We start from the raw sequence: 27,223 nt of genomic DNA, 5'->3' as shown, positions 1-27,223 counted from the left end.
TATGCAAGCTGATCTTTCCCCCCATTATTTATATCAAGGTATAGTTTTAATACAGTAAAATTAACCCTTTTTAATGTATAATCCTGTGTTTTTGATGAATACATATAGTCATACACATAATCAAAATTGAGAGGAAATTCCATCATTATCCCCCTAAAATTTTCCCTGCTCCCCTATATAGTCACATCCTTCCTCATCTCCAGCACCTGGCAACCACCAGTCTGATTTCTCTTCCAAATTTTCTTTTCCTAGAATGCCAAATGGCACCTTACTGTATGTAGGCTTTTGAGTGTGGCTTCTTTGACTTAGCATAATGGTTGTGAAATTCTTCGTTGTCTTTGGATTTGTCAGTTGTTTGCTCTTTTATTATTATTTTTTTAAATCCCTGAAATCTGTTCCTTTGCATGAATGTACATCTATTTATCTATTATAAATTTGGGTTGACCTTTTCAACATGTACCACAAACCTACTATCTGTTAAACCCTTCCTATCATGGCGGTTTGAATAATTTAGAGATCATGAGTCTTTTTGAAGTGTCTCATCCAAGCCACATAATACCCATTTCATTGTGACCTAACTAGTTGTTACAGCTGGACTGGTGAAAAACATCTTTCCTCTTAGTGCTTGAATCACTCATTCAAAAAACATATAAAGTAGGATAAAATAAAACCTAGAACTAGAAATTGCACATATTCCTCACACAGGATTGACTTGACCATCAAATCACAGATGCACTACTTGAGAGATACAGGTTAATTGACCTCTCTGTGTTCCAGACTCTTCATCTTTACATTATGGATCAGAATACCACCTGCTTCATAGAGTTGTTGTGTGAAACAACAACAAAAAAAATGATAGAGTACTTCCCATGGAGAAGCCTTTCTCACACTTCTATTATTATTGTTACCTTGAACTGTCTACAACTTCTGTCCCAGCCTTCCACCTCCAAGTCATGCTTTCTTAAACTGAGATCATAAGTGTATAGAATGGGCAGCCTATGTGTTATGTATGCAATATTATCTAAATTGTTTGTTTCTATTTCCTTAAGTCGGTAAGGAGAAATACATTTACACATGAACTCTGGTTATCTTTTAATTGTGGGGTCCATGGAATTTTTGTTTGTTTGATTTCTTTGAAATTTTTTAGTTTTTCAAAAGAGCAGTGTTTGTGTAAAAGAACTTCTTATCCCTTTATTTTCTTATTTGAGAAGTAGTACATATTTATTAGGAAAATATTAGAAAACACAGACAAGCAAAATGGAGAAGATAGACATTCTCAATAACGTCTTTCTCTTGGGACAATCATGTAGGGGTAATACTTTCAACAACTTCCTCCTTTCCTTCCTTTTTGAATCGTATGTTTAGAATTATAAGAATTCATATACTCATATAAATAATATAATCTACATCTTGTTCTTTAAAGTGCTTCTTAGTGTATTAGAGACCCATTCTCATGTCAAATCATAGAGATCTTTCCTGTTTGCTTTAATAGCTATTCAGTCATCTCTCATACAGCATCTACTGTATAGTAAGCTAAATCATAATTCATTTCATTTTCTCTGATAGAAATATTTTGATTAATAAATTTTATTTATTTAAATTTTATGAATGAGTATGCACTTTTAATAAAAGTAAAACATCCTGGGTGAGGCTAAAATTCCATTTGAAACCAACATCCTGATTATTAATTTTATAAGAATCAAAAATGACCTTTAAAAAGTAGGTCAATTTTGCAGAGCACACTTTATTCTTGTCAGTTTCTTTACCATTGTTGAATGTGATGTTTTATAATTTATGCTTTGTTTGTATATCTTTAAAGCATAGTATGCTGCCAGTGTATTTTTAGAAGTAAGTCATCCTTAGAAAAGCTGTATATTTCCCCTGAAATACACTATCAATATCTTAAATTGGCAAGCAGGCAATTGCATGTTTTCTCAGGTAAACCAGGCATTGGTCTTTGATATAAGTCAGAGTAATGAGAAACATTGGTGTAAGAAGTAGTATATTCAATTGATTTTGAAATTTTACAAAAAGTTTAGTATTCATCTGTATGGTCAGGCAATTCCACTTCTGGGTATTTAGCCAAAGAAAATGAAAACACTTATTTGAAGATATATCTTATTCATATTAGCATTATTTACAGTAACCAATATGTGAAAAGAACTTAAGTGTCCTTCAGTGCGTGAACGGATAAAAGATGTATGCTTTTAGAGGCACACACACAGACACACAGAGAGGAATACTACTGAGCATAAAAAAGAATGAAATCTTACCATTTATTACAACATGAATGGATCTTGAATTATGTAAGCAAAATAAATCAGAGAGACAAACACCATATGATTTCACTTGTATGTACAATTATAAAAACAAACAAAACAAAACAAATAATGAAAACAGTGCACTGGTTGATAGGAGAGAAGTGGGTGTGAAAACAGATACAAATATCCCCTTATAAATAAATATGTGATGGGGATGTATATACAACATGGCAAATGTAGTTAGTGGTATTGTAGAGTAGACTTAAAAGTTGCAAGGTAATAAACCTTAAAGTTAACTTTGTCTGATGGCAAATGGTAACTGCTGTTGCTCTGGTAATCTTTTTAGCAATCTCTAAATATCAAATCATTATGTTGTACACCTGAAACCAATGTAATACATCAATTAATCCTCAATACATTTTTTTTCTAGTTTCAGCATTCAGTTTTCTTTTCTATGCTTGTTCAGGTGCATTTTTGTTAGGATATCATTATATGTAATAGATGTCATCATTTGCTCATTAGTGGAAAATGTTCTTTATACTAATGGAGATACTCACTAATTAGGCTCCTACATGCAGTTCATAGCAGTCTATTTAGTGTTTCTTAGAGCTTAAAATTTTCCCAGTGAAGGGAATATATTTTCTATGAAACATATTAGTAAAGCATATGGTTTGAAGAAATAAATAGAAACAGAGATACAAATAATTAAATACAAATTATCTTCACTAAAAATTTGTAAATAATAAAGTTCATGAATTTGGTAACTTGAGCTTCCTGTTTTACTGTTTAATTCACAACTTCGTGATAATTGTTTATTAAAACTGAGTTAAACAAATACTCATGATTAATCCATGTGTTGGGGGTAGTGGGGATGTATGCCGTTTCAGATTCCAGTCCTGGAACTCAGTTTGTATGCCATATAAGAAAAGTCCTCTCACTTTTCAGAATAATCTCTCTCTTTTTTAAAATCACATTCACTTTACCTCTTCAGGCTTTACACTTTGCACAAATGAATGCATAAAGACTTGCTAGCGCTGACAACATTTCAAAAATAGAATGACTTGATTGATCTCTGAAGAAATTCAGTATGAACTAATGGTGTCTGCATTTGAAAAGATATATAGCTCCTGAGGTGAAAACTAATTAACACATCTTAAAAATATATAAATCCTGCCATGTTTTATTTTATCTTCACCACTTTCATTTGTGTTTGATAAAGAAACACACACAATATTCTCTCCTTATGAGAGTCAGCAGCCTGAGGGCGCATCAGGTCCCAGCTGTTCCCAATGACATTTTCCCTGTCCAACAAGTTGCTTCTGTCTACTTTCCCTCAAGGAAGCCATTCCTTTCTCACAAAGGATAAAAATATATTGAATAGCTAGATAGATAATAGATAGATATAGATAGATAGATAGATAGATAGATAGATACCTCAATTTTGGAAATTTTAAGGTTTACCCTCCAAGTCATTTTAGAATACAAAGTTAAAAACCTCAGAAAATGCCCTGTCCTCATGTAGCTTCATAAATGAAGCCATGAGAAGGTTTGGAACAGACAGTGATGTTTTTGTGTTTGGAAAGGATCTCTATAGTTTGTGGTTTGAGTGTATTTTAAGGGGACGAAGGAACGTAGAGTAGGGAAACTGACCAGGAATCTATTAAAATCATTTGAGTGTAAAATATAGCACTAATTAAAATGTAGGTTTATGTTTAAATTGTTCTGTGTACATACACTTTTGTGATTTATTTCTATTTTTCTATGATTTTATGGAATTAATTTACACTCATAAAACCTTTGTAATTTATGTGTTATTACTTAGTAATATTCAATGTTTGGTTATCTACTTATGTTACTCCTACCTAAACACTCTAAAATTTATTGTATTTTAGTTGATCCTGAAAACTTGTTTATTGGTCGCCACTTCATTATTTTGCTTTCCACGGTTGCTTTTACTCTGCCATTATCCTTGTACCGAGATATAGCAAAGCTTGGAAAGGTAATTTTTACATTTTAAATAAGCTTAGAAATGTACTTTGTTACCTGCGTTACTTTTGTGACACTACTGTCAATATGGCCAAGTTCTTCATTACCATATTTTCCTTTAACTTCCTGTATTTTACTTATAACTATACTTGACTAAACTATGATCAAATCTTTAGCTTATGTAGGGGCATTGATGGTTAGTAAGTTGATGAGTGTGAACTAAATATATTATTTCTTTTTCATTTTGGTGCCAGTTTCTTCATGTTTAAAAAAAGTGTCATTTTTTTATGTTTAGAAAATATAAAGAAACATACTTAAAACAAGTCTTACTGAAAACATGTTTTATCATCTTTTAATATACACAAGGTCAAACAATTTGAAATTAAACTCAGAAGTGAGGATGGATCACTTTATTGGCTTAAAAATTTTTTGTAAATTGCAGTATCTGTCATGCCTGTTTTCATCCAATGAGTTTATATATCAATATGTTTAATTTTTGAATTTGGACAATATTTATGATTTGTATAGCTAAAGACAAATGCTGACTTCTTTCTAATAAAACCAGCCAAATATTTACTCAAATCACCACATATGCTCATTTGCATAGATTAGCCTTTATCTGTCTGTATTTTATTCCTTACTCTCAAGCAATATTTGTATTTTACCCAAAATATTGTTGGCTCTATAGCTATCTGATGCCAAGAATTCAGAAGGAATTTTTTTAAAGAGTTATGCATATGATATTTTTATATTCTAGTTTGAAGCAGCTGATTGAATTTTACTTTTCCCTTTGATGTGTATCCATAGTTAACGTCTCTCCTCCAGATAGAACTGAGGATGGAGGCATTATTAGAGTATACTGACCACTTCACCTTCCTTCCCTAAGAGTCATTCAGAAATAAGCAGGAGTTTATCAAAAGGAGCATTTTGGGGACCATCTAAAATGATTGAACTATTTTCTATTTTAAATGTTCAATAAGTGTTATCTTCTTAGAGGAGAAAAAAGGCATTCATGAAAAGAAAGCTACTAATATTCTATCATAGTATTAGTAACTACTTTTCCCCCAAGAATATCCTTTAAGTGTGCTATGTTGCAATATCTAGATAAAGCTGCTAGTGAGCAGAGCTAGTAAGAGCCCAGACCTGGAGTATGGCCGCTTGCCTTTGAGTCTCCCTTCTGCAGCTTTCTAGCTATGTGATCTTTGGATGTTATTTAATCGCTCTCTTTTTCAGTAGATTGGAGGAGTCCAAATAGAACTTTCTTTCTACTTAAAAGCTAACAACTCAGAAAATAAGGTTAATGACATTCAAATTAAATGCAAGTGATTTGCTATCTTTCTAATAAGAGAAAAAAGTCCAAAATATGCTTATTCATTAAAAAGTTAAGAGTAGAAACACTGACTTAATGTAATGAGTGCACAGAGCACATACACACGAAGCAATTTATATTTTAGCCATTTGAATAATAGCAGAAGGGGGAGAGGAAGAAGCAAAGAAGATTTAGAAACATGGGACAAAGGGTAAAAACAAAAAGGAAAAATAGACTAAAAGAGCTGGAGAGCAAAGCAGAAAAAGCAGAGGCACTCCCCAAAAATGGGTATGAATGGGCAGGTGTTAGAGAGGGTGTTGTGTTGAAAGTGTGGGGTTAAGAAAGACAGAAGCAGAAGAAGCATTTGTAGATAAAAAAAAAAGCATAAGTGAGCACCACAGTAGGGCCAGAGAATAAAAACAATTTAACTTCTGCTTTCATAAACCAAAACCATCCTTTTTGTGTTCTACACAGGAACCCACTAAAAACACTTAAAATAATTTTGCAAGATAGTCATGTGATACATTTTTAATTTTAAGGGAAAAAGGTTAAGATGAAGATCTGATGAGAATCTCCATGACTTCAATTATCAACACATTAAGAATTAACTACTAAAGAATTTTATGAAAAAAAAAAACATGTAAAAAGAGAAAAAGCTAAATTTTTTATAACAGTCATTCCTGCTCTAAACTGATGATATCATTACATCTTCTTTTGCAGATCTCTCTTATATCTACAACTTTAACAAGTCTCATTCTTGGAATTGTAATGGCAAGAGCAGTTTCATTGAGTCCGCATATGTAAGTCTTGTTACATTGTTTGATCTTTAATTTATAGCTATCATGTATGTATATTGCATATTATAGATTCAGAAATATAAAGAAATCCTGGGACCAGAAGCATTGTTTATCTTTAGTATTTGCCTAAGTGAGAAAAAATAATTATATCTTACTAGACACTCATTTTTCAGTTGAACCCTACATGGCTGATGGGATTAAACTGAGTTATGATTTGATGGCCAGCCGTAAGAATAAAGAAGGGATTTTGAATAGGGACAAATAGGAGCTAAGCAGAGACATCAGTGATAGATGCAGATATTTCTATATCTTCCACCCCCAGAGATGATTTGTTTTTTAACAATGTTTCACAGTCTAGGCTGAGATAAGAAAAATAAATTAAGTGTAGTGACTTTGAAAACTATCCTTTATTCTCTACTATGATTATATTCTTTAATTATTTTGTATTAAAATATTTTGTCATCGGTGGATTGATGGTGATAGCTGATAGTGGTATTTATTTGTTTTTAGTGTTATTAATTAGCTTAAACAAAATATTGGCGACATGACATTAGTTTTCCCCCAATTTTAAATATGTAATTTCTCCGTGAAGTTCAAAGCGTGGATACTGCTGATATGAATGACACAGTTTGTGTGCTTTAATAGAATAGATGCACCATTAAAGATTGGGTAGTTTATATGCATAGTCCAAAGAGAATGCTGGAGTGAAACCAGCTTCAGTTGGCTTTAATCACAAAATTGGATCCCCACAGCGCACAATCAGTATTTTTTGAATAGCGATGTATAATGGCACTTCTGTAAGACTTTAAAATTTTTCTCTATAGTAAAGAAGACAATATGAATTACCTTAAGAAATAATGTCTATCACAGTGCAAGAAACATGCTCAATCTTCAATGAATGTTATTTGTAAGGAACAACAGAAAACCAAGTGAATAGCTATAGTTGATGATGCAGTCCCCAAGGAGACTTATTTTTTCCTATTGATTCATTGTTCTGCAAAATCACTTCCTTGTGATGTTGAGATATGTTTATGTCAGACTTTTTTCAGTGTACAAGGGAAATACCAAAAATTATGCCTCACATTTATGTGGAAGGAAGTGTGAAATGCATATGTAAGTTCATTTGATATGACATTTTCTTTGAAAAAACAAGCAACTATACATTAAAGGAATTTAAATGATAGGGAAAATATACATATCTACCATGTTTATATTAATTTTATCTTCATGTACATTAATCCCAGTTCACTGTAAGATTACTCAGTTTGGGCTGCCAGAACAAAATATTATCTGGGTGGTTTAAACAACAGAAATTTGTTTTCTTATAGTTCTACAGCTGCCATTGTGGTCAGGTTCAGGGATCCCTTTCTGACCTGTGACCTCACTTGGCAGGGAGTGAGAAAGACAGCAAGCTTTCTGGTGTCTCTCTTTATAAGGGCATTGATCCCATCAAGAGTGCCCTGCCCTCATGACCTCATCTAAACCTAATAATCTCCCAGAGGCCACATCTCCAGATACTAGCACACTGGGGGGTTAGGGCTTCAACATATGAATTTTATGGGGGAAGGGGAAGATACAATTCAGTCCACTGCAGCAGTGTTTTGAAATGCACCTGCCACTTCAATGTGGCCATTTATTCTTTCATTTTGTAAATACTTACTGAATGCCTATTGTTTCTAACTATTGTGCTGTGCCTGGAGAGAAGAGCTGAAATATATAAATCAGGACCTGCTCAAAGTTGTTGACAATCTAGGATGGAGAAGAGACTTATTTCAAAGTAAAAGAGAAGAAAAATAAAGACAGTATAGTATGAGAAATGCAGATAGAAACAGTGGGCTATGACAGCTCTAAAAGAGGGAGTGCTTAATAGTCTATCTGAATCAGGGGGAACTTCCTGAAGGAAGAAAAATATGGTTTGGATATTTTAAAAGATGAATCTTAATTTTTCTACACAGATAGAGGTAAAGTGTATTAGCAATATGGGAAAGATAAGTACAAAAACGCAGACGCATCTAGCCAATTCCAGCAGCATTATTTTAGCATCTATTATAATGGATAGTATTCAACTCTGTTTCAAAGTTTTACTCACAGTAACAAAATCTAATAAGTATATTGAAAAGAATTGGATTAAAACTTTTAGTTGTATAAGATAGACTTGTAATTGAAGCTTTTATCCTAAGCTTCTGCAGGTCTGGAAATTTTAGTACCGTTAATGCAATACCTGTTATTCTTCTACAAAAAGAGCACCTTTAAAACCACTCCCCAGTTCTTTGAGTGCAGCCAGAATACAGAATTGACTAGCCAGAAGACCTAGAGAGCTGAAATTTTGGAGATGTAATGAGCTGCAGGATCTTTTACCTGGAAAGAGGAGCAGTAATGGGCAGTGCTCATTGTGCAGATTTTTTATTGGAAAGGGGAAATCCCTGGTAGTGCAGATGGTGATGACTCTGTAACTCCGTTTAGGGCATAAGCAGCAGCTGAAGACTAGAACTTGAATCCAGGAAGAAGCTAACTTGATGAGGGTCTCAAGTAGAAGAGAAATAATAACTAGATTTGAACAGAAACAATTCTTAGTGTTAGGGAGTTGGACATATGTCAGAACTTCAACTAATGACCATGATCGCTGCCTATCCTGTAGAATTGTGCTTAATTTTACCAGATAATAACCTAAGTTCTATTCCACCTAGCAGATATCAATAACAATCAGTCTATCACAAAGTGCCATTAACTAAGAAATTGATAGTATGTTTAGGCATGGAGGCTTGATGGCAAAATTCAGCTCCTCATCTCATTTTTTTTTTCTTTCATAGACCATGGAAATTTATCAACCACATAGGAACCATTTTGTTCCTACATTTACATACTTCTTTCTTCCACTTTCCACTCACCTCTAAACTCCTTAAAGGCAGACTCTTTGCTAAATTTTTATTTTGCTGTAGTACCTTGTAGGTGTAGGAATGGGCACAGCGCAGGATCTTTATGACCCAAGCAGACGGGGTAAAGGAGGAGTCCTGGAGCCTTGGTGGTTTTTGCAGGTTTTTATTTGGATTTACCAGGTACATGGCAGGCAGGGGTGCTGGAGGGCCAGAAGGCTGGCAGGCCTCCCAGGCCCCAGCAAGTCTTCACTCATTCTGGGCTCTCCTGCATTCTCTGGTGGCCTTGTTCTCTGCTGCTCTCGTAGTTCTGCTTCTCTGCTCTCCGGTTCATTCTTCTTCTGGCGTCCCCGTGACGCCGCCTTATAAGCCCAGTCTTAGCCCAGGTGTACCCACTTATGCATGCCCACACCCTACTCAAGGTGCCCGCCATCAGGTATGCATTCAGGACCACAAGGATCCATCAAAAATCCTAATGGTGGGAGGGCAGAAAAGCCTGATATCATTTACTTACCCTACATACCTATTATAATTCTCAAGATAAAATAAATAGCCAATAGATTCCTGATGAAAGAATGAAAAAAATGAAGCTTTTATTACGAAAAGTGATTTTAGGGAACAAATTATTTGGTTTTAATAAAATGTCTCATGGATTTGGTAAATATAGGACTATGAGGCAAATATTGAGAGAAAACATAGCTAAAAGTTAACCAATCATTAATGAGCCCCAGGAGAACAATTTAGAGTTAATTTTCAAATCTGGCATCACATTAGAATCACCTGAGTAGTTTTAAAAATCTCTGATGCCAGGGCCCCACCAGCAAATATTTTGAAGGGACCAGTCTAGGAGTCAGGCCCTTGGGTTTGGTATTTAAAAGTTGGTGATTCTGTGAACAAGAATCTAGGACCTCTTTATTTAAACAGATTAGAATTATGAATGTGTATTTTAAGTGACATATTTATAATAGACCAGGTATTTTGTATCATTTTATTTTGTATTAATTACTTGTGTGTCATTATTTTTCATAATTCACTTTCTACTTAATTTTTCAGTGCTTTTGTATACAAAATATTGAACAAGTAAAGAGAAATAAAATATCTCTGCTCTCAAGAGGCACACAATGTAGTGGGGAAGATAAGGTAACACAAACAACCATTATATGGGCAGTGTATCTTGATAAAAAATGAAGAGGAAGGCATGGCCACTTCCAGGTGGCACTAAATGGATCGAATTTTTTTAGCCTATTTTTATCTGTTTAAAAAATATGGCAGGTATCTTTCTAATCTTCCTCTAGTATTGATATGATATTTTCTATGAGCCTTTGAAATTATTCTAATAACAGGGATTGTTTACTTAACTCTTTCAATATTTAGATGTTAAAGAAGTGTGTTTTTTAATACTGTGCTGCCTTATATATCTGTTTGAATACTACTGCAAACAACTTCTGTTTGTCCAGATTTACAATTAGGCTAATCAAATCCCATGTGCAGGGCTTGGCATAATAACTAGTCAGATGGGTTTCCTACTGAAATTATGACAGCCATGAATGCTTATAATCCATAAAACATGAGAAATTCAATACTCCATGTGTGTTTTCCCTCATTTTGGGTTCAGATGAATGACCAGAAAAGCTGTACTTTTTCATATAGCTTTTAAAGGATATTTGAAAAAGATCTTTAAATCCACTGTCAGCAAAGAGGAAGGTCTGTAATGGCAACTGGTATTGACCTTGTTACTATGGAAACACCTCTTTAGTGGTTGTGTTTTAAAAATAAAACACACAATTCAATTTCCTTTTCCATAACTCATAGGGCCATAAATTCTACTTTTTGATATGATTTCAAATATCTCACAGTCCAATGACTTTCAGTTCTTTTTGGAAATAATGTTCAGTTTTATTATATTTTCTAACCTTTTGTGCTTTCTAAAAACTGAGGTGGCAAAGCAATTTAATTGCTTTCCAGAAAGTGTGCTAGTATAAAAATGCAATAAGTTTGCCCGCTTTAAAAAAACAAGGATCAGAAGCATTATCACTATGAAAACCTTCATTCTGTGACTCATTAGTATTCATTTCCTCAGAATGGAAGTGATAGGATGCAGTACAAATTTATAAGTATGTTCTCTTCATATGAATTTTTTAAAGCATTTTAATCAATAGTGTCAAGTTCCAAACAGCATTCCCCAAAATGTGTGTTCTCTAAGGATTTTAATATGTTTGTTTCTTTGCTCCTTATTCTTTATAACCTTGAAATTCTATAATGTAATATTATGCAAGAAAAGGACTAGAGGGCATTTTGAAAGAATCAGAAAAACGTAAGTAAAAAGATAGAGGAATAGTGCATATTTGTAAAAAAGGGGGGATAATTCTGTTGAAGACAAGCCACTATATTTTACAGTGGTGTCAAAATTATTGCCCTTTTTTGTTGCAAAGGACAATCATTGCAGAACCCTTCTGGCTGAAATGACAGAGAATTTATTGACTTACCTAACTGTAAAGTTCAAGGTTAGTTCTTTTATTAGATGTGTTTGTATTTAGGAAATTAGTCAATGAAGTCAAACATAGTTTCTCTCTTTTCATCTCTTGACTGTGCTTCCTTTTTGGCTCTAACTATAAAGATTTCCCCTCATTGTGAAAAAATGGCAGTAGCAGTCCCATTAAAGTCCAAGTTCATAAAAAGAGAAAGAGCTTTCTCTTTTAGTTACCCTCAACATCACTTCCAGTAATAGTTGATTGACACTAATGAGGATCTGTGATGATCCCAAATGCTATCATCACGGCCTGTGTTGAGTTGCTTGTGTTTAGATTGCATGCCAACTCAACTAAAGCACTCAGGCTGAAAATGGAGGAAAGGGTGCTCTCAAAGGAAATTACAGAAATTACAGAGGGAGTAACCATTGCATGGTGCAAATGACAGACGCCTACTTCATGTGATAAGTTACTGGCAACTTTCAGGAATTTCAAGCAAATGAAATAGGTGAAAGCCAAGTTAGAGAGAATTAAGGTGTAAAGTTAATGATAGGGAAGTGAATTTGCCAAATTGCTCCCTGACTTCCCTACCTTTTGTTTTTTTGAATGACATTAGTGAATGAAAAGAGCACGATAGGAAAATATCTTGAGGGGGTAAGAGGTCTAAAATAACTATTTATTTTCACTCTGGAAGATATTGAACATGTTTTATTCCAAGCCAAAAGGTGAGCTGAAAATCTCCTAAGCAATCTGGGAAATTGGAATTTGCAATATAGAGTATTCATTTGAGAGAAGCTAGGATGCTTCTTCAAACTCTTGAAGCAATGAGAGTATGGAGTATAAAATATAGATTCTTTCTGAAAACCAGTTAAGGGAATTTGAATGGTCATACCCAATAGCTTCTGTTTTTTCAAAGATGAGAGTATTTTTTAAGAGTGTGGTAGACAGAAGTGAGGTTCATAATTTCATTATTTCGGTTGGTTAAATCTCAAATTTTCACCATAGTATACACTGTATGTTAAATTATCTTTACTCACCTTTTATGTCTTGTGTATTTTATATCTTTTGTACCTCACTGTAAGCTTTATTCACACTGTATACCCATTAGTCAGCACAGTATCTAACACAATTAAAGCCTGGCAAAGAAGTGTTTAATAATCAGTTTAACAAATGAATGGATCTCTGTGCCTTCTTGTTTTAGTTGATTCAACTTGACAATTAACTGGCCAAAACTGAGGAAATAAAACAATAAAATTATCTTGAGAAAATAAAAATTTCATACAAAAAATTTTCACTGTGAAAAAGTTTCTTAAGACAACTCCCTTGCTAGTAAAATTTGCTAACACTTTTAAAATATCATTTGATTCCAGAAGAAGAACCCCAGCTTCTTTTAAGTTATTAACCAGGATTGGAGAGGTAGCAGGTCTGGGAAAAATACAGTACTTTTTTTTAAGATTTATTTATTTATGCATACAAGAGCTGGGGCACAAGCCAGAGATGTGCGGGGTGAGAGGATTCACCAGAGACAGAGTGGGGAACAGAACAGGCAGAATGACTGAAATACACTGCTGAGGGGAGCAGCAGGCGAGACAGGAGAAGTCTGCCTCACCATGTGGTTTCTCCCTGGCTGCCTGGGGATCGAATTTGTGCTGCAGAGGCTGTGGATTGCTTCATAGTGAGGTGCTTAATTTTATTTTGTTTAACTGGATACTTTTTATTTAGCACCCAAGATTGGGAATAGTGTTCTCTTGTTATTTATGCATTCAGTGAAAGTTACTTGGTAAAAATCAGGAGTGGGGAGAGTGGGAGATGAAGGAGAATGACACTGAGTTTTTGAAATGCAAGTCAAATTTAGGGAGAGTCTGGTAGGGACTGGATTGTACAGAGACATCATATAAGGTGAAGGGAGGTAAAACCAAGTAGACCCCAGTTTTAAAATAACCATCTGCAACTCATATCCAAAGTTATATTTTATTTTAACTATAAAATTTCATATTTTATTTTCTTTTTTATGAAAAGCATGGTAGAGAAGTAAAAGAACACCCATACTTCTAACAAATTTTCTTTTCGCTGAGAAGTGAAATCTGGTCCTTTCCCAGCCATTCTCTGCCCGTTCAACCACAAGTCACAAAGACAGTTAACACTAATTTTATTTATTTTTATAACTTTTTTATTAAGTAACATTGTTTTCAGCACTGTATGTAATCCAGAAATATGATTCTACCTCTTCACACCAGTGCACCCATAATTCTTAAAAATTTCACAGAGGAATTGGAGCCAATAATGGGAAAAAATAAAAAAGTGGGTGACAAAATATGAATCAAAAGTGGCTAGACAATTTTTTCTCAAAATGTATTCAATGACTGAATTGTCTTGTCCCCTTCTCTATCTTTTAGTTTACAATGGCTTTTACCCTCTAACTGACTAAGACATCAGGAAAGAAAGGAAGAATAAGTACTATCTGCATTAACAATTAATTGAAAACTTAGGGGAAAAATACCTGTAAACAATTTCAAAAAATATGATTTTTATTTTATTTAACTGGATACTTTTTTATTTATCACCCAAGATTGGGAATAGTGTTCTCTTGTTATTTATGTATTCAGTGAAATTTACTTGGTAAAAATCAGGAGAGATTAATTTTCTGTTGCTTCCAAAGATTATTACACACGTACACAGACACACATCTCAAGATTTTATAACATTTGCAAGGCCATCTAGCTTTATGAAAACAAAATAAGACTTCTAATAATTCCTGAAAGTGAAAATCTAGTTTCCTTAACAAATAAAGCAGCCTCTTTCCCTATAAGAAGAGAGTGCAGTGTTAAAAAAAAAAATTCACTTAAATTTAAAAGTGGGCAGAAGACCTGAGTAGACTTTTTTTTTTTTTGCAAAGAAGACATATAGATGGCCAATAGGTATATAAAAAGGTACTCATTATCACTGATCATTAGGGAAATGCAAACTGACACCACAATAAGCTGTTCTCTCATATGCCTTAGAATGACTATTATTAAAAGGACAAGTGTTGGTTAGGATGTGAAGGGAAATCTTTGCATATGTTGGTGGAATGTAAATTGATGTAGCTACTATGTAAAACAGTGGTGGTTTCTCAAAAAACTAAAATAGAACTACCATATGATTCAGAAATTCCACTTCTGGGTATTTAGACAAAGAAAGCAAAAACACTATCTTGAAAAGATATATGCACCCTCATGTTCATTGCAGCATTATTTACAATAATCAAGATATGAAAACAACCTATGTGTCCATCAATAATGAATGGATAAAGAACATGTGATATATATGTACATGTATGTGTGTATATATAAATACATATATAAGTACATATATATATATATATATATATACACACACACACAAATACAATGGAATATTATTCATTAATAAAAGAGAAGGAAATCTTGCCATTTGCAATGACCTGGATGGACCTTGAGGGGGTTATGCCAAGTGAAATAAGTCAGAGAGAGAGGCAAATACCATATGATCTCACTTATATATTGACTGTAAAGAAACCCAAAAAAGCAAAAAACTAAGCTCACACGTACAGAGAAACAGATTGGTGAGGAAGGGATGAAATCGGTGAAGGGGCCAAAGTATAAACTTCTGTTTAAAATTAATCATGGGAATATAATGTATAGCACAGTGACTGTAGTTTATAAATTCTGAATTTCGTATTTGAAAGTTGTTGAGTAAATTTTAAGAATCCTTTAAAAGAAAAAAAATTGTAATTGTGTATGGTGACTGATGTTAACTAGTGTTCATTCCACAATATATACAAATATTGAATCATTATGCTGTGTATCTGAAATTTGTTATGTCAGTTTTTCTCAATAAAATGCTATAAAGCAAATATAACAAAATTAACTTAAATGTCACCAAACTTTTATTTTATCAGTATCAATGATAAAACATATTCTTTCATAATCTTTCCTTGCAGTGCAATACAAAAGGAAAATACTGACAATAAAATTTATTCCATAACTGGAAATTTTTATTATAAAAACAACTTAAGTAATCCTTAATTTGTAATTGTGTATGCATGTGTATGTGTCTGTGTGCTTGTATAAATAGAAGTTTTAAAATGTAAAAGTTTAGCTTATACTTGCTTTATTTCAAGTGATTAGTCTAAGATATTATCTGATGACTAAACAAATCAGGCAATTTGCCTCTGTATTTTAGATGTCAAATATCTGAAGGTTTAATGAGTGCCTTCTTTTATACAAATTTTTAATTACCTTTCATTGATAGTAGTGTCCATACTACTTTAGCAAAATTTTTAATTTCACCACCTAGTTACAACTTAACTGTGGAAACGATGATTGGATTTATACCCTGGAGTGAGGTGAGCAGCATCAAATACTCCAAAGTTGTCTAAAATGACTTTATACAATTGAAAGGTGCACCAGTTTGGCAGACCCAGTTATGCAGAAAATTGGTACATGAGATAGAATACTGAATATTTACTGTGATCATCAAAGTGTAGGTGAACAATGAAAAATTTTTCATCATTGGCCAAATAGCTGAGCTTATGGTTGCATGTATATCTGTTATCAAGTTCAGTAATTCATTTAAGTATGATATCTCACCATCCCCCACGGTCCCTTCATTCTCTAAAAGAAGATGAACAATGACAGTATCCTTACAGTCCTTTACCACCCAAAGTACAACATGTATTGTTAATTTAATGGCAACAGAAGAAAAGGTGTGCAAGAAGAATGATGTGCAAGGAGGTCTCATCTAACATTGATTGTCTACTACATACCACACTCATTCATTTTCTCCTTTAACTCATCAGATATGCAAAATAGATTTATTAATATTGTCTCTGTTCTCAGCACAGAAAACTGGGACCAATGTCATTAATAATCTCCCCAAAGTCATCATACTAGTATATCATAAAGTTAAGATTTAAATGCTATTCATTGTGACTCCAAAACTTGTATATTTGTCCATTTCAGCTGTCGTATTTATGTGGGCTTTCATAGTTGTAATAAAGGTTGACCTTCACAATGGAAATTAGCTTCACTTCTGTTTCAGTTGTCATTTGTTAACAATATTAACCACAGTGTGATCTGTAGCCACCAAATAATCACAGTAAATGAAAGGAGCAGGTAGAAGTCACCTGAGGATCAGGAACTGTTCTGTTGATCAGCAGGTAACTTAACACTTACTTAACACTTGATGGAGAGATGCTTTTGACTGCAGGGATGAATTCCGGAACTACTGGCTTTCACAGCAAACTCCAGACAATAAATAAATGCAGTTGATTTAGTTCCTTAGGGAATGAACTTTTACAGTAGCAACAGAAGAAACTAAAACAAAAAGAAATTGGAGAGTAGTTCTTATTTTGGGTTTCCTTCAGAAGAAAACTCACAAAAGAAATAGTCCTGATGAGAGTTATATGTTAATATATGTGAATGTGAGTGACCATTTGAAAGCCATTTTCTGTTCATCAGCAATGTATTATGAATTATTCTTTAAAATTAAAAAAGCTCACAATTTTTATTTTATTATTTTGTAAATAACAAAATAAGTTTTATTTAGTGGGTTAATATTTTATAGGATTTCAATGAATTGTACACTGTCCTCCCTATCTCTATTCATAATGACAATTTCCATTTGTTTCTCCCAGTTTGTTGTTTTGCTTTTGTTTTTGGCAAACTCTCTAATATTTATGGTTCTTTATAAATTAGCAAATTATTCTTGTTTATTATTAATAATCAGTTTCTCCAGTCTTCTCATTACTTCCCAGAAAGCTCAAGTGGTGATGGCAGCTGAAATTTTGAGCATAAGCAACACTATGAAAAATAATCAAACCTCTTTAGATAATTTCTTTAACTCTTTAAAACCATTAGACAATATTTAGGTTTTCTAAAACAAAATTATCAGCATAACTGCCTCTAGATCTATCTGTGCTGTATAGTATGATAGCAACTAGTTACATGAGGCTATTTAAGATTAAATAAGATAAAATTAAAAATTTCTCAGTCTCATTAGTTATAATTTCAGATGTTCAACAGTCACATGTGGCTAGTGGTAACCATATAGGATATGGTTACCATTTTAATGTAGGACATTAAAATCATCCCAGAAAGCATTGTCGTATAGCACTGCTCTACATTACGATATAGAATATAAAGTTAATTTTGATGACCTTTTATCTTCTTTTTCTGCAGTATCCTCAGAGATTATAACCTTGATAAGTAACGGTTAACAATTTTTTTAGGTTTATTTATTTATTTATAAAAGAACTGGGGTACAGGTCAGATGCGCAGAAGGGTAGGAGAATTCACCAGAGACAGAGCGGGGAACAGAACAGGCAGACTGATGAAATACACTGATGAGGGGAGCAGCGGGTGAGTCAGGAAAGGTCTGCCACGCCATGTGGGAGAGGCTGGGGCCAGCTTCACAGCACTTCGCTCAACCACCTGCGCCACCAGGGGAAGCCCAAGGTTAAATATTTGTTGAAAATGGAGTAAGTTAAATAAGGACTAGAAAAAAGAAAAGCTCACTTGCAATTTAAAATCTCTGAAAATTCAAGGTTAAAAATTAGGGTCAGGGCCTCCCTGGTGGCCTGAGGGTTAAGTCTCAGCACTATCTCCACAATATCCTGAGTTTGATCCCTGGCCAGGGAGCTAACCCACATAGCGCAGCAGACCTCTCCTGTCTCACTCGCTGCTCCCCTCAGCAGTATATTTCAGTAGATCTGCCTGTTCTGCTCCCCACTCTGTCTCTGGTGAATCCTCTCACCCTCCCGCCCCCACAACACACACACCTCTGGCCTACATCTTAGTTCTTCTATACAAAAATAAATAAGCTCTTTAATAAATAAATAAACTTAATACAAATTACACATTTCATTAAAAAAAATTAGATTCAAATCCAGAGAGGTTTTATGTAGAAAATATTGTATAATTATATAAAGTTGAGAAAACAGGAAATTGGGCAAGATCTTTTGGAAATAATTTTCTATATTTGCTTCCAATTTTTATCGTAATAGACCATCATCCTTAAAAGTCAATTCATCTCTCTGTCTTTTTTTGGAAATAACTACTATTTTTAAGTTGATTTGGATAATTCCTTTTCATACTTTCATACTTATGCTCTGCCTTTATTTATTGAAAACAATATATGTATTGATTAGTATGTTTGTAAAATGAACATGAATAATCACTGTGGTAAAAAATTTCACATTCCTTCCTATAACCCACTATTTTCTCCTCAGTATTGTATTCCAAATATTTTTATTTTGATACAGTTATCACTGAGTTATTTCTTATTGCTCCATAGCATACAATTTTATAATTATGTTCCATTTTACTTTAGGGTTTATGTATCAATTCCATTGATGTACATTGAGGTTTTTTCAAAAGTTTGGCTAATATAAACAATGCAGCAGTAAAATTCCATATTTTCTTGTGCATATGTATTCTACCCTAGTCAGGGGATACCTAGAAATGTAATTGTTTGCTTACAAATTTTGATATTTTAACTTTGCTAGATACTACCAAATTCTTCTCCAAAGTATTTTTATGACTTACAGTTTTTTCCATAATGAATGCAGATTTTTCTTTCACAACAGTTTCCATTGTTATTATTGAATTAAATGTAAAATGCTATTTTATGGATTTCACTTAAAATTCTCCAGTTATTAAGTAGTTTGACTTGTAGCAATTTATTGACCATTTTTATCTTTTTCTTATTGATTTGTGAAAGTGTTTAATACACACTAGACAATACCCCTTCCTTGGTTTCATGCATGACAAATTTCATCTCCCAGTTTTTAGTTTATCAAAATATTTTTAACTTTGTATGTATATTACTTTACCATCCAGACATTTTATATTTACCTTCCATTGATTTTATCATGTTTATCAACCTTTACCTGGGTTTAAAAAAAAAAAACCTCTCCTCCCTCAATAACATATTTTCTTCTTTGAACTTAAATGTTTATTTGGAAAGAATTGACATCTACATGATATTGAGTCTTCTCATTTATGTGTGTGGTTATGGTATATCTCTCTAGTTATTTGTATCTTTCAATAAAATTAAATCATGTCATTAATATCATGCATATCTTTTGAAGTATTTAGCGTTTAAAGTTACTGCCTTAGTGTCTTAAGTTCCTGCCACTTAAGAAACATTTTATTTGTTTACTATTTGTATATGTCAACACTGTTGACTTCTGTATAGAACTGGTATCCAATAGCTTTGCTATATACTCTTATTAATTCCAGTAGCTTTGCAGTAAATCTCCTGAATTTTCTGCATTCACAATTATATTGTGCACAAATAATTTATCCCTTTCCAATTATCACATGTTATCATTTCTTATTTTAATACATTAACTAGGAACTCCAGTAATATATTCTGGAAGCAATGACAGTGAACACCTTTATTTGGCTTTGCCATTAATTATAATTTGTAGTTACTCACTTTTAAATATGTTATTTGCTCTAGGTTTTGATAGAGAATCTTTATCAGGGTAAGGAAATTATATTAATATTGTAATAATTTGCATAAGTAGGCTTATAAAAATAAATGTTGGATTGTAGGCTTTTCTACATGTTCTGAGATAGTCATAAGCTTTTTTCCACCATTAACCTGTGATGTGCTGAATTACATTAATAGTTTTTTCTGTTAATGAACCTTTAATTGATTGGAGAAACTCTTCTTAGTCATGACTCTTTTCTTATACATTGCCTGAAAACATTTGATAATGTTCCATTTTCTATTTCAACATCTCTATTCTAAAGTAATAACAGTATATAATTTCATTTTCTCACACACATTGGTTACAAGTTTTCAGTAGTCTCATAAAAGGCATCAAGTAATTTTCTCTCTTTTTTTTTGTGGAACATTTGTTTCTGGAACTCAATCTCAGGCTATTTTATAAAAGATTGGAAAGCTATTTTCAATGTCTCTTTTCCTAGATTTGAGCACACATTTTTTCCTATCTATAGCATCATTTTTACACTTTACATCTTGTAAAATCAGCATCATTAAGATGAACATAGAAAATTCAAAATCATCTCTAGGTAATGTTTCACACTTCATCTTATCTAGGAATATATTCGAGGAACCATATGGACTTAAGCAAAAATTTTAGAACTTGAGTGGATGGAGGAATGTGAATATCAAATCCCTACCACTTCATTCTTTATATGAATTAAAAAGTTGGACATTGAACTAAAAGGAAAAATGAATGTTTTTCTTAGGCAACTACACCAACAGGGAAAGCATATCTTTTAAAAAATAATAGAAAGTTAAAATTCTTTAAGTTTCTACAATTGTTAGAGCTGCCCTTCTTAAATCTTTTTTTTTTAAGGACTGAACAAATATGTATTTTTCTGCATTAACACTGGAGTTTGACAGGTATGCTGCTGTCATGTAGTAAAAGTAGTGATGGCAGCAGGTGGCAGCAGCTCCCACTCAAAAATCCACAGAACTTGGAGCAAACATTTTAACAGCAGGAGGTCTCCCTGGTAGTATAGCTAGTGCCTCTGTGTATTTAACTGCACATTTCAAACATGGAAAAAAGTGATAATGCATAAATCCTACTAACTAACCGAACAAATGGGGTTTTTGTGTTGGAGTTTACAAAGAGAATGAACAGCAAATTTATGAAATATAGTCTACACCGAGTGCATTTATGCTTCCTAGGCCCCTTTCTTCCTTCTCCCCTCCTCTGTTCAAGCTTTCTCTCGGGTCTTATTCAAGTCTGTCCATTTCAAGAAAGTTGGCCATACTTTCAGACTTTTTGCTACTTTTCATTAGATGACAATGGATTATGACAATACTAACACATGAATTGATAATAAAAGTGACCGCTTATTATTGAACTCTTACTATAGGCAAAGCTCTTTTCTGACATGTCACATATTCTATTTCATTTAATTCATATGATAACTCAATGAATTAGGTACTACTTTTTTTTTCTCATCTGTTAGGTAAAAAAGTGCTATCTCTTTGTGTGCATGTGTCTGTATGTGGGTGATCTATTATCCCAATTTTATAGCTAACAGCTGAAATACAGAAAGGATAAGTCACAACTAATAAGTGGATGAGGCCAGAGGACCAACACAGGCTGTCTGACCTCTTCACATTTACTCAGGGATGCATTAATCAGGGACTCCAATCCGAACCAAGATACAGGCTGGCCAGTGTTTTAATTCTGCTTCTTCAAGTTATGCAAAATACATATATTTCCAAAAACAGTTTGAGAAATATATATAAGGTGGAAAATTTAAACTTCTAATAGTTCAGTATGGAAAAGATATTAGAAGTTAGAGATTGAGGAGGCAAATCTCAACTTCTTTACTTATTGTCTGTGGAAATCCGAAAAGTTAGGTCACCACTCAGAGCTTAACTTTCCCATTGTACTAAGTAAGTGGTGATAATGATATGTAACTGTTACTGTGAAAACAGAGAGCATAGAATGTTTCCTAAAACATAGTTAAGTACACCCTTCAAAAGCATTAGTTCTTGTCCACTTTCCTCAATAAACTATGGTATTCAATTTGAATTTCCCTGCGATAGGGTGAACCTGGAAGAAGGATTCAGAAGGGCATAAGGGCAGAATTGATTATGAGGAAGAATATTGGATTATCGATTTTTCTATCTATGCTTGAGTACATAACAAATGTTTGTTGTTAAATTGATGATTAAAAAAACTCTCAACATTAAGTAGTTAGTAAATATTTTAAATATGTAAAAATGGAATCCTTCCAAGTATTTGACAAGCCTTTCAAAATACTGGGGTTCAAAGATAATATTTGTTATTCCCGGGAAATTTATTTAAAACAAAATATTATTAATAGGGCCCCTGTATTGCTTTAAAGTATTCAATTTCTATTGTAGCATGATTTCTTTCTCTGATATGCTTATGCTTCCATTTATTTAATCATTCAACAAATTAGCTGATTTCTCTTCTAGACCGAAAACAGAAGATGCTTGGGTATTTGCAAAATCCAATGCCATTCAAGCTGTTGGTATTATGTCATTTGGTGAGTGTATGGTTTCAGTGGTTCTTTCTCAATATGGAGTTGTCTGTACAGAGGAAAAGTGCTGTGTTTCATATTTGTGTCTGGAGAGCAGATGAGCTAAGTTTTAGACTTCCTATGATCTAGTTTGCATCAACATAAATTTAGGCTCAAGTGTTTCTCACTCATCACTAAAATTTGCTTTAATTTCAACAAGTAACTTTCTCAGGCAGCAAACTCATTAGAGTTATCTTCCTTCTTAATTTGAAAATCTAGCAGGTTTGACTTCTTCAAAACTTGCACACAAAGTATTATGAATGGGTTGGATATATTCAACTACTCTGCTGTGTCCCAGATAGGAAAGGAAAGCATGGAATGAAAATATGATGTTGTTTAGATTTCCTTTTAAGACTGGAAAGACCACTGGGAAGTGGAAAATATGAGAGAAATTTGGATAGATCTGGTTTATATCAAGAGTGACATGAAGAGACCATATAAGCCTTATGTAAATGAAATTTCACATTTTGAGAACTATTAAAATATTATGTCTAGTAATTTAGTCTATTTGAACCTTAGTACATTAGCATTCTGAAGTAAGACATCTCTGAATTTTTTTAAATAAGAAGCGAATTCTGGCGCTTGCTTTAATTATTTTTTTTTAATTGTAGCATTTATTTGCCACCATAACTGCTTCTTAATTTACGGCTCTTTGGAAGAACCCACAATAACTAAGTGGTCCCGCATCATTCACGTGTCCACCTTGGCCTCTGTATTCATCAGTGTTGTCTTTGCTACATGTGGATACTTGACATTTACTGGCTTCACTCAAGGTAAAATAAGAGATTCAATGTGGTCGTATTTTGGTATTCATGTGGAATTGGTGCTCTCACTTCTTGTTTTTGGTGTAATTAATCCCAAATATCTACTTTAAAGTATCTCTTCTATTCATTCTCTCCTCCTACTGCCTCTACAGTTTGTTTCCCAATTTTCTCCATTTTTAACTGCTGGATTTATTTCTGCTGTCCATTCTCTTTCCTTCCATATTTTAGCTTCAAAGCTCATGAATTCTGCTTATCTTTCTACTACTTCCTAATAATATCACTTTCAAAGACACCAATATCCTCTCAATCTTCAGAACTAATGAGCTTAATTCTCATGGACCTCTCAGAATCACTTAAGAGTTCTGGTCTTTCTTTCTTTCCTCCCATAGAGGAAGGACACATCGTTCACTCTGTTGTTTTGTTTTTTCCCCTCAGAGTAGTTCATCTTTGCTTCCCCTGCCTCTTTTATGCCCTCCCACCCCTCCATTAACTGGTTCAGGCAAGTTGTCTTCTTTTCTCTCAGCATATTCTCTGGTATTGTTTTAGCTTTTATCCAGACCTTTCTTTTCATTTTTAGCTGTTCACCTGCAGAATATTTCTTTTTAGCTGTCCCATTCTGACTTTAAATAAAAAATATCACTTTCCCCACCAAACTAGCCCTTCCTCCTCTTCTCTCAGCCCCACACGGAACAGAGCACATCTTTTCTCGACAATCGAGTGGTCATCTCTTCTCTTCCCTTGACCCTTCCGTTCACTCACCCATGCAGTGTAGTAATCACGGCATTCTGACGGCCTGCTAAATGCTGTGATTCATGTATATCATAGCTTTTGCAAGTCTGTTATTTCATCTGACCTTCAAGCAACCCATGAAGCTAAGTGGAATTACTAGTTTTACCTCCTGCTTAAAATACACAGAAGTGAAGTAACTCGTTCAAGTTGGCTGCTGGCAAAGTAGGAAGCAAGTCTCCTGACATCCAGTCCAATTTTCTTTCCATTCTTCTGTCTTGCTTTCTACCCAATTTTGGTCAAGTGTAACACTTTAAGCTGTCTCTTAGCCTCCAGTTCCTCATCCTCAGATGACACTAAGGTACTTTAGGGTAGATAGGGCACTGATTCAAATAGAGGTTACAGGTGACAATAAATATAGGCAGAGGTTTCTTTTTTTTTTTTTTCTTTTTTTGTGGGACCCTCGCCGGTGGCCAGGGATCAAACTGGCGCTGCAGTGGCTGCGGGCAGCCTCACAACCCAGGGCTCAAACGCTGAGCCACCAGGGGAGGCCCTAGGCAGAGGTTTCTAAGAAATAAAGATAGCTTCAAAAAAATGATTAACACAGTGACAGTGCCATCAAAACTATATGTGTGTCAGTAGATCAAAAAAACAGTGATTTCAAAAGTCTTGATATAAATTGAAAGTCTTAAAAAACAATCAAAACACTGCTATGTGTTGGTATTGCTACATGGTTACAAAGTTGAATGATCTATAGTCTGGTTTATACACAACCTTGGTTTTAATTGCCTTTTCTGTAAGACATAAACCTTTTTCTTAGTCACACCTTCCTGGTGATTTTCTCTTGTGGTAATTGCTCAGACATAATTAAATCTTTGTATAACAAAGCTGACAGCTTGGTTTTGGTGGTTTTCTTTTTTCCCTAGCTATAATTCCCTAAAATACACTTTAACGAAAGCTGCAATAAGCTGACGTTGTTTCTTCAGGCTATTTCACCTTAGGCAAATCTAGTCTTGTTTGTGCAAACTGTGTACTTTTTTTCTTTTCCTTTTCAGTAGATAAGTTCCAACTTGTGACGCAATAAGGACTCTAGATTGTTCTTGACATTCCAAGTGACTTTTGAAAAGATGTAGGACCTATTTTTTAGTGGAGTGTGGTAAACAATAATTTTACTCCTTTCTTTCCTCAGCATGCCTAAACATTTTCCATCAACCTTAATGCAGGTCTCTGCCACTACTGCTTTATGGTCTAATCCCTTTCTTCCCACAAGGGACACTAGAAATAAATGTACATTTTTTTCTTCTGACTGGTGGGGAGAGGGGAGAAGAATCACTGAAAGTAAGTTTTGGGGACAGACTGGTCATTTATCTTTTTAATGAAAAAAAAAAAAAGTACAGAAATGTCTTGTTGTCTCTTTAAACAGTGTAATATGTGACTTAGATTTAATTTTTTATTCAGCCTCATGGAAAAGTATGATTAAAAGTTAATATCTAAGCATGTTGTATATAGGAAATAAACAGGCCCAAATAATCTTTGTTTTGGCACTGGAGAACTTTTCTGGCTGACATGATTTTTGTGTCCTTGTCAGTTCCCTGAATTTCTTCATTTGCGTCTGAGAAAAAAAAGTCTCTAAATAAAGAATTAGTTCAAAGTATATATGGCCAATCATTTAGTTTGGAATCAGCTAGATATAATGCTTCTCCTGGGAAATAAATTTTTCCAGTTTTGAATCTGTTTCTTTACATTTGGCTTCATTGGATGCCATGAAAGATAATGTGTGTTGGAATTCCTTGCTGTGACCCTGAGTTGGTGATTAAATGCTATAGCATAATATACAGGAAGTTCAGCTACCCTGTCATACAGGTCTATTCTTCCTTTCAAGATTGGCCTTGATCTAAGAATAGCATTTCAAAAGGAAATTTGTTTATTTTAACAGACTTAAGGAAAAAAATAATGAAGTCATTTACTTACCAGAAACAAAGACCAGAAGCAGGTTAACAAAACCAATGAACAAGAATTTAAGGAGTGGATTCTGGGGTAAGAAGACAATGAATAAAGTATTTTTCAGGAGTTCATACATATTAAAGACAAACTTACCAAAACAAATAATAAGAGAAATCCTGTTACTGACTGAATTCATCTGCAAGTGAAACATGGACTGGTTTTAATACTTGTCAATAATTATGTAGTTATTAAATGCAAAAACATATTTAGACTTGTAATCTATTAAGTTAAAATTTTTCTGGCTTCACTTATGTAATAAATATCCAGTATCTCTTTTATTAGCTATCTCAAGTATCCAAGGTGTATTAAAAATTTCTATTTTATTTTATTCTCTAGGGGACTTGTTTGAAAATTATTGCAGAAATGATGACCTGGTAACATTTGGAAGGTTTTGTTATGGAGTCACTGTCATTTTGACATACCCAATTGAATGCTTTGTGACTAGAGAGGTAAGAACCATCCTTTCCAACACTTTGCCTAAGTGAACTCTCTTCAACATTTAATTTAGGAAGACTTGTACATTCATTTCTGTAGCCTTCCAAGTGTGTGACAAGTATTATGATTTATAAAATTTTCTGTCAATGAGTTTAAAGATAAACATGCATTCAAATGTTTACGTGATTTTTTTTTCAAAAGTTGAATTTGAAAATCATGTTTGGTGGTTTAGTTTATATTAGCCCAAGTATAAATATTTTTACAACTGCATTCCAAAAATGAATGCCAGCCTTGAAAAGAGCCAAACTAAGTTTTTTAAAAGAACATTCTTACAAAGAAATGAAATATTAAGATTTAAAACATGTTTGACCCACATTTTTTTGCTAAGATGTTTTTTAAGTCAACATATATTAAAGGCACCATAGAACAGGTTCTGATCAATTTTGTTATTTTTACAAAACTAAAATATCTCATTTTCCATGAAAAATAAATTCAATTTAAATCACATTTCCTAGATATATTTAATTTATGTAGTTA

At 33.5% G+C, this 27,223-nt stretch overlaps 1 protein-coding gene across 2 annotated transcripts in view; it reads left to right on the top strand.

Moving 5' to 3' along the window:
* SLC38A11 (solute carrier family 38 member 11) overlaps window positions 1-27,223 on the top strand; it is a gene marked incomplete at both ends in the record, with an annotated part of 48,080 nt that overhangs the window by 10,136 nt on the left and 10,721 nt on the right. For both annotated transcript variants that reach the window (XM_084230577.1, XM_084230578.1), the window contains 5 exons: window positions 4,154-4,260; window positions 6,277-6,356; window positions 22,654-22,724; window positions 23,369-23,530; window positions 26,588-26,700. In XM_084230577.1, coding sequence (XP_084086703.1) covers window positions 4,154-4,260; window positions 6,277-6,356; window positions 22,654-22,724; window positions 23,369-23,530; window positions 26,588-26,700 — 533 coding nt within the window. The remainder of the gene's footprint in view (window positions 1-4,153; window positions 4,261-6,276; window positions 6,357-22,653; window positions 22,725-23,368; window positions 23,531-26,587; window positions 26,701-27,223) is intronic.

This window comes from Talpa europaea, assembly GCF_964194135.1.
Source record: "Talpa europaea genome assembly, chromosome: 1".
Lineage (NCBI taxonomy): Eukaryota > Metazoa > Chordata > Mammalia > Eulipotyphla > Talpidae > Talpa > Talpa europaea.
This window is presented reverse-complemented; position numbering and strand designations above follow the sequence as displayed.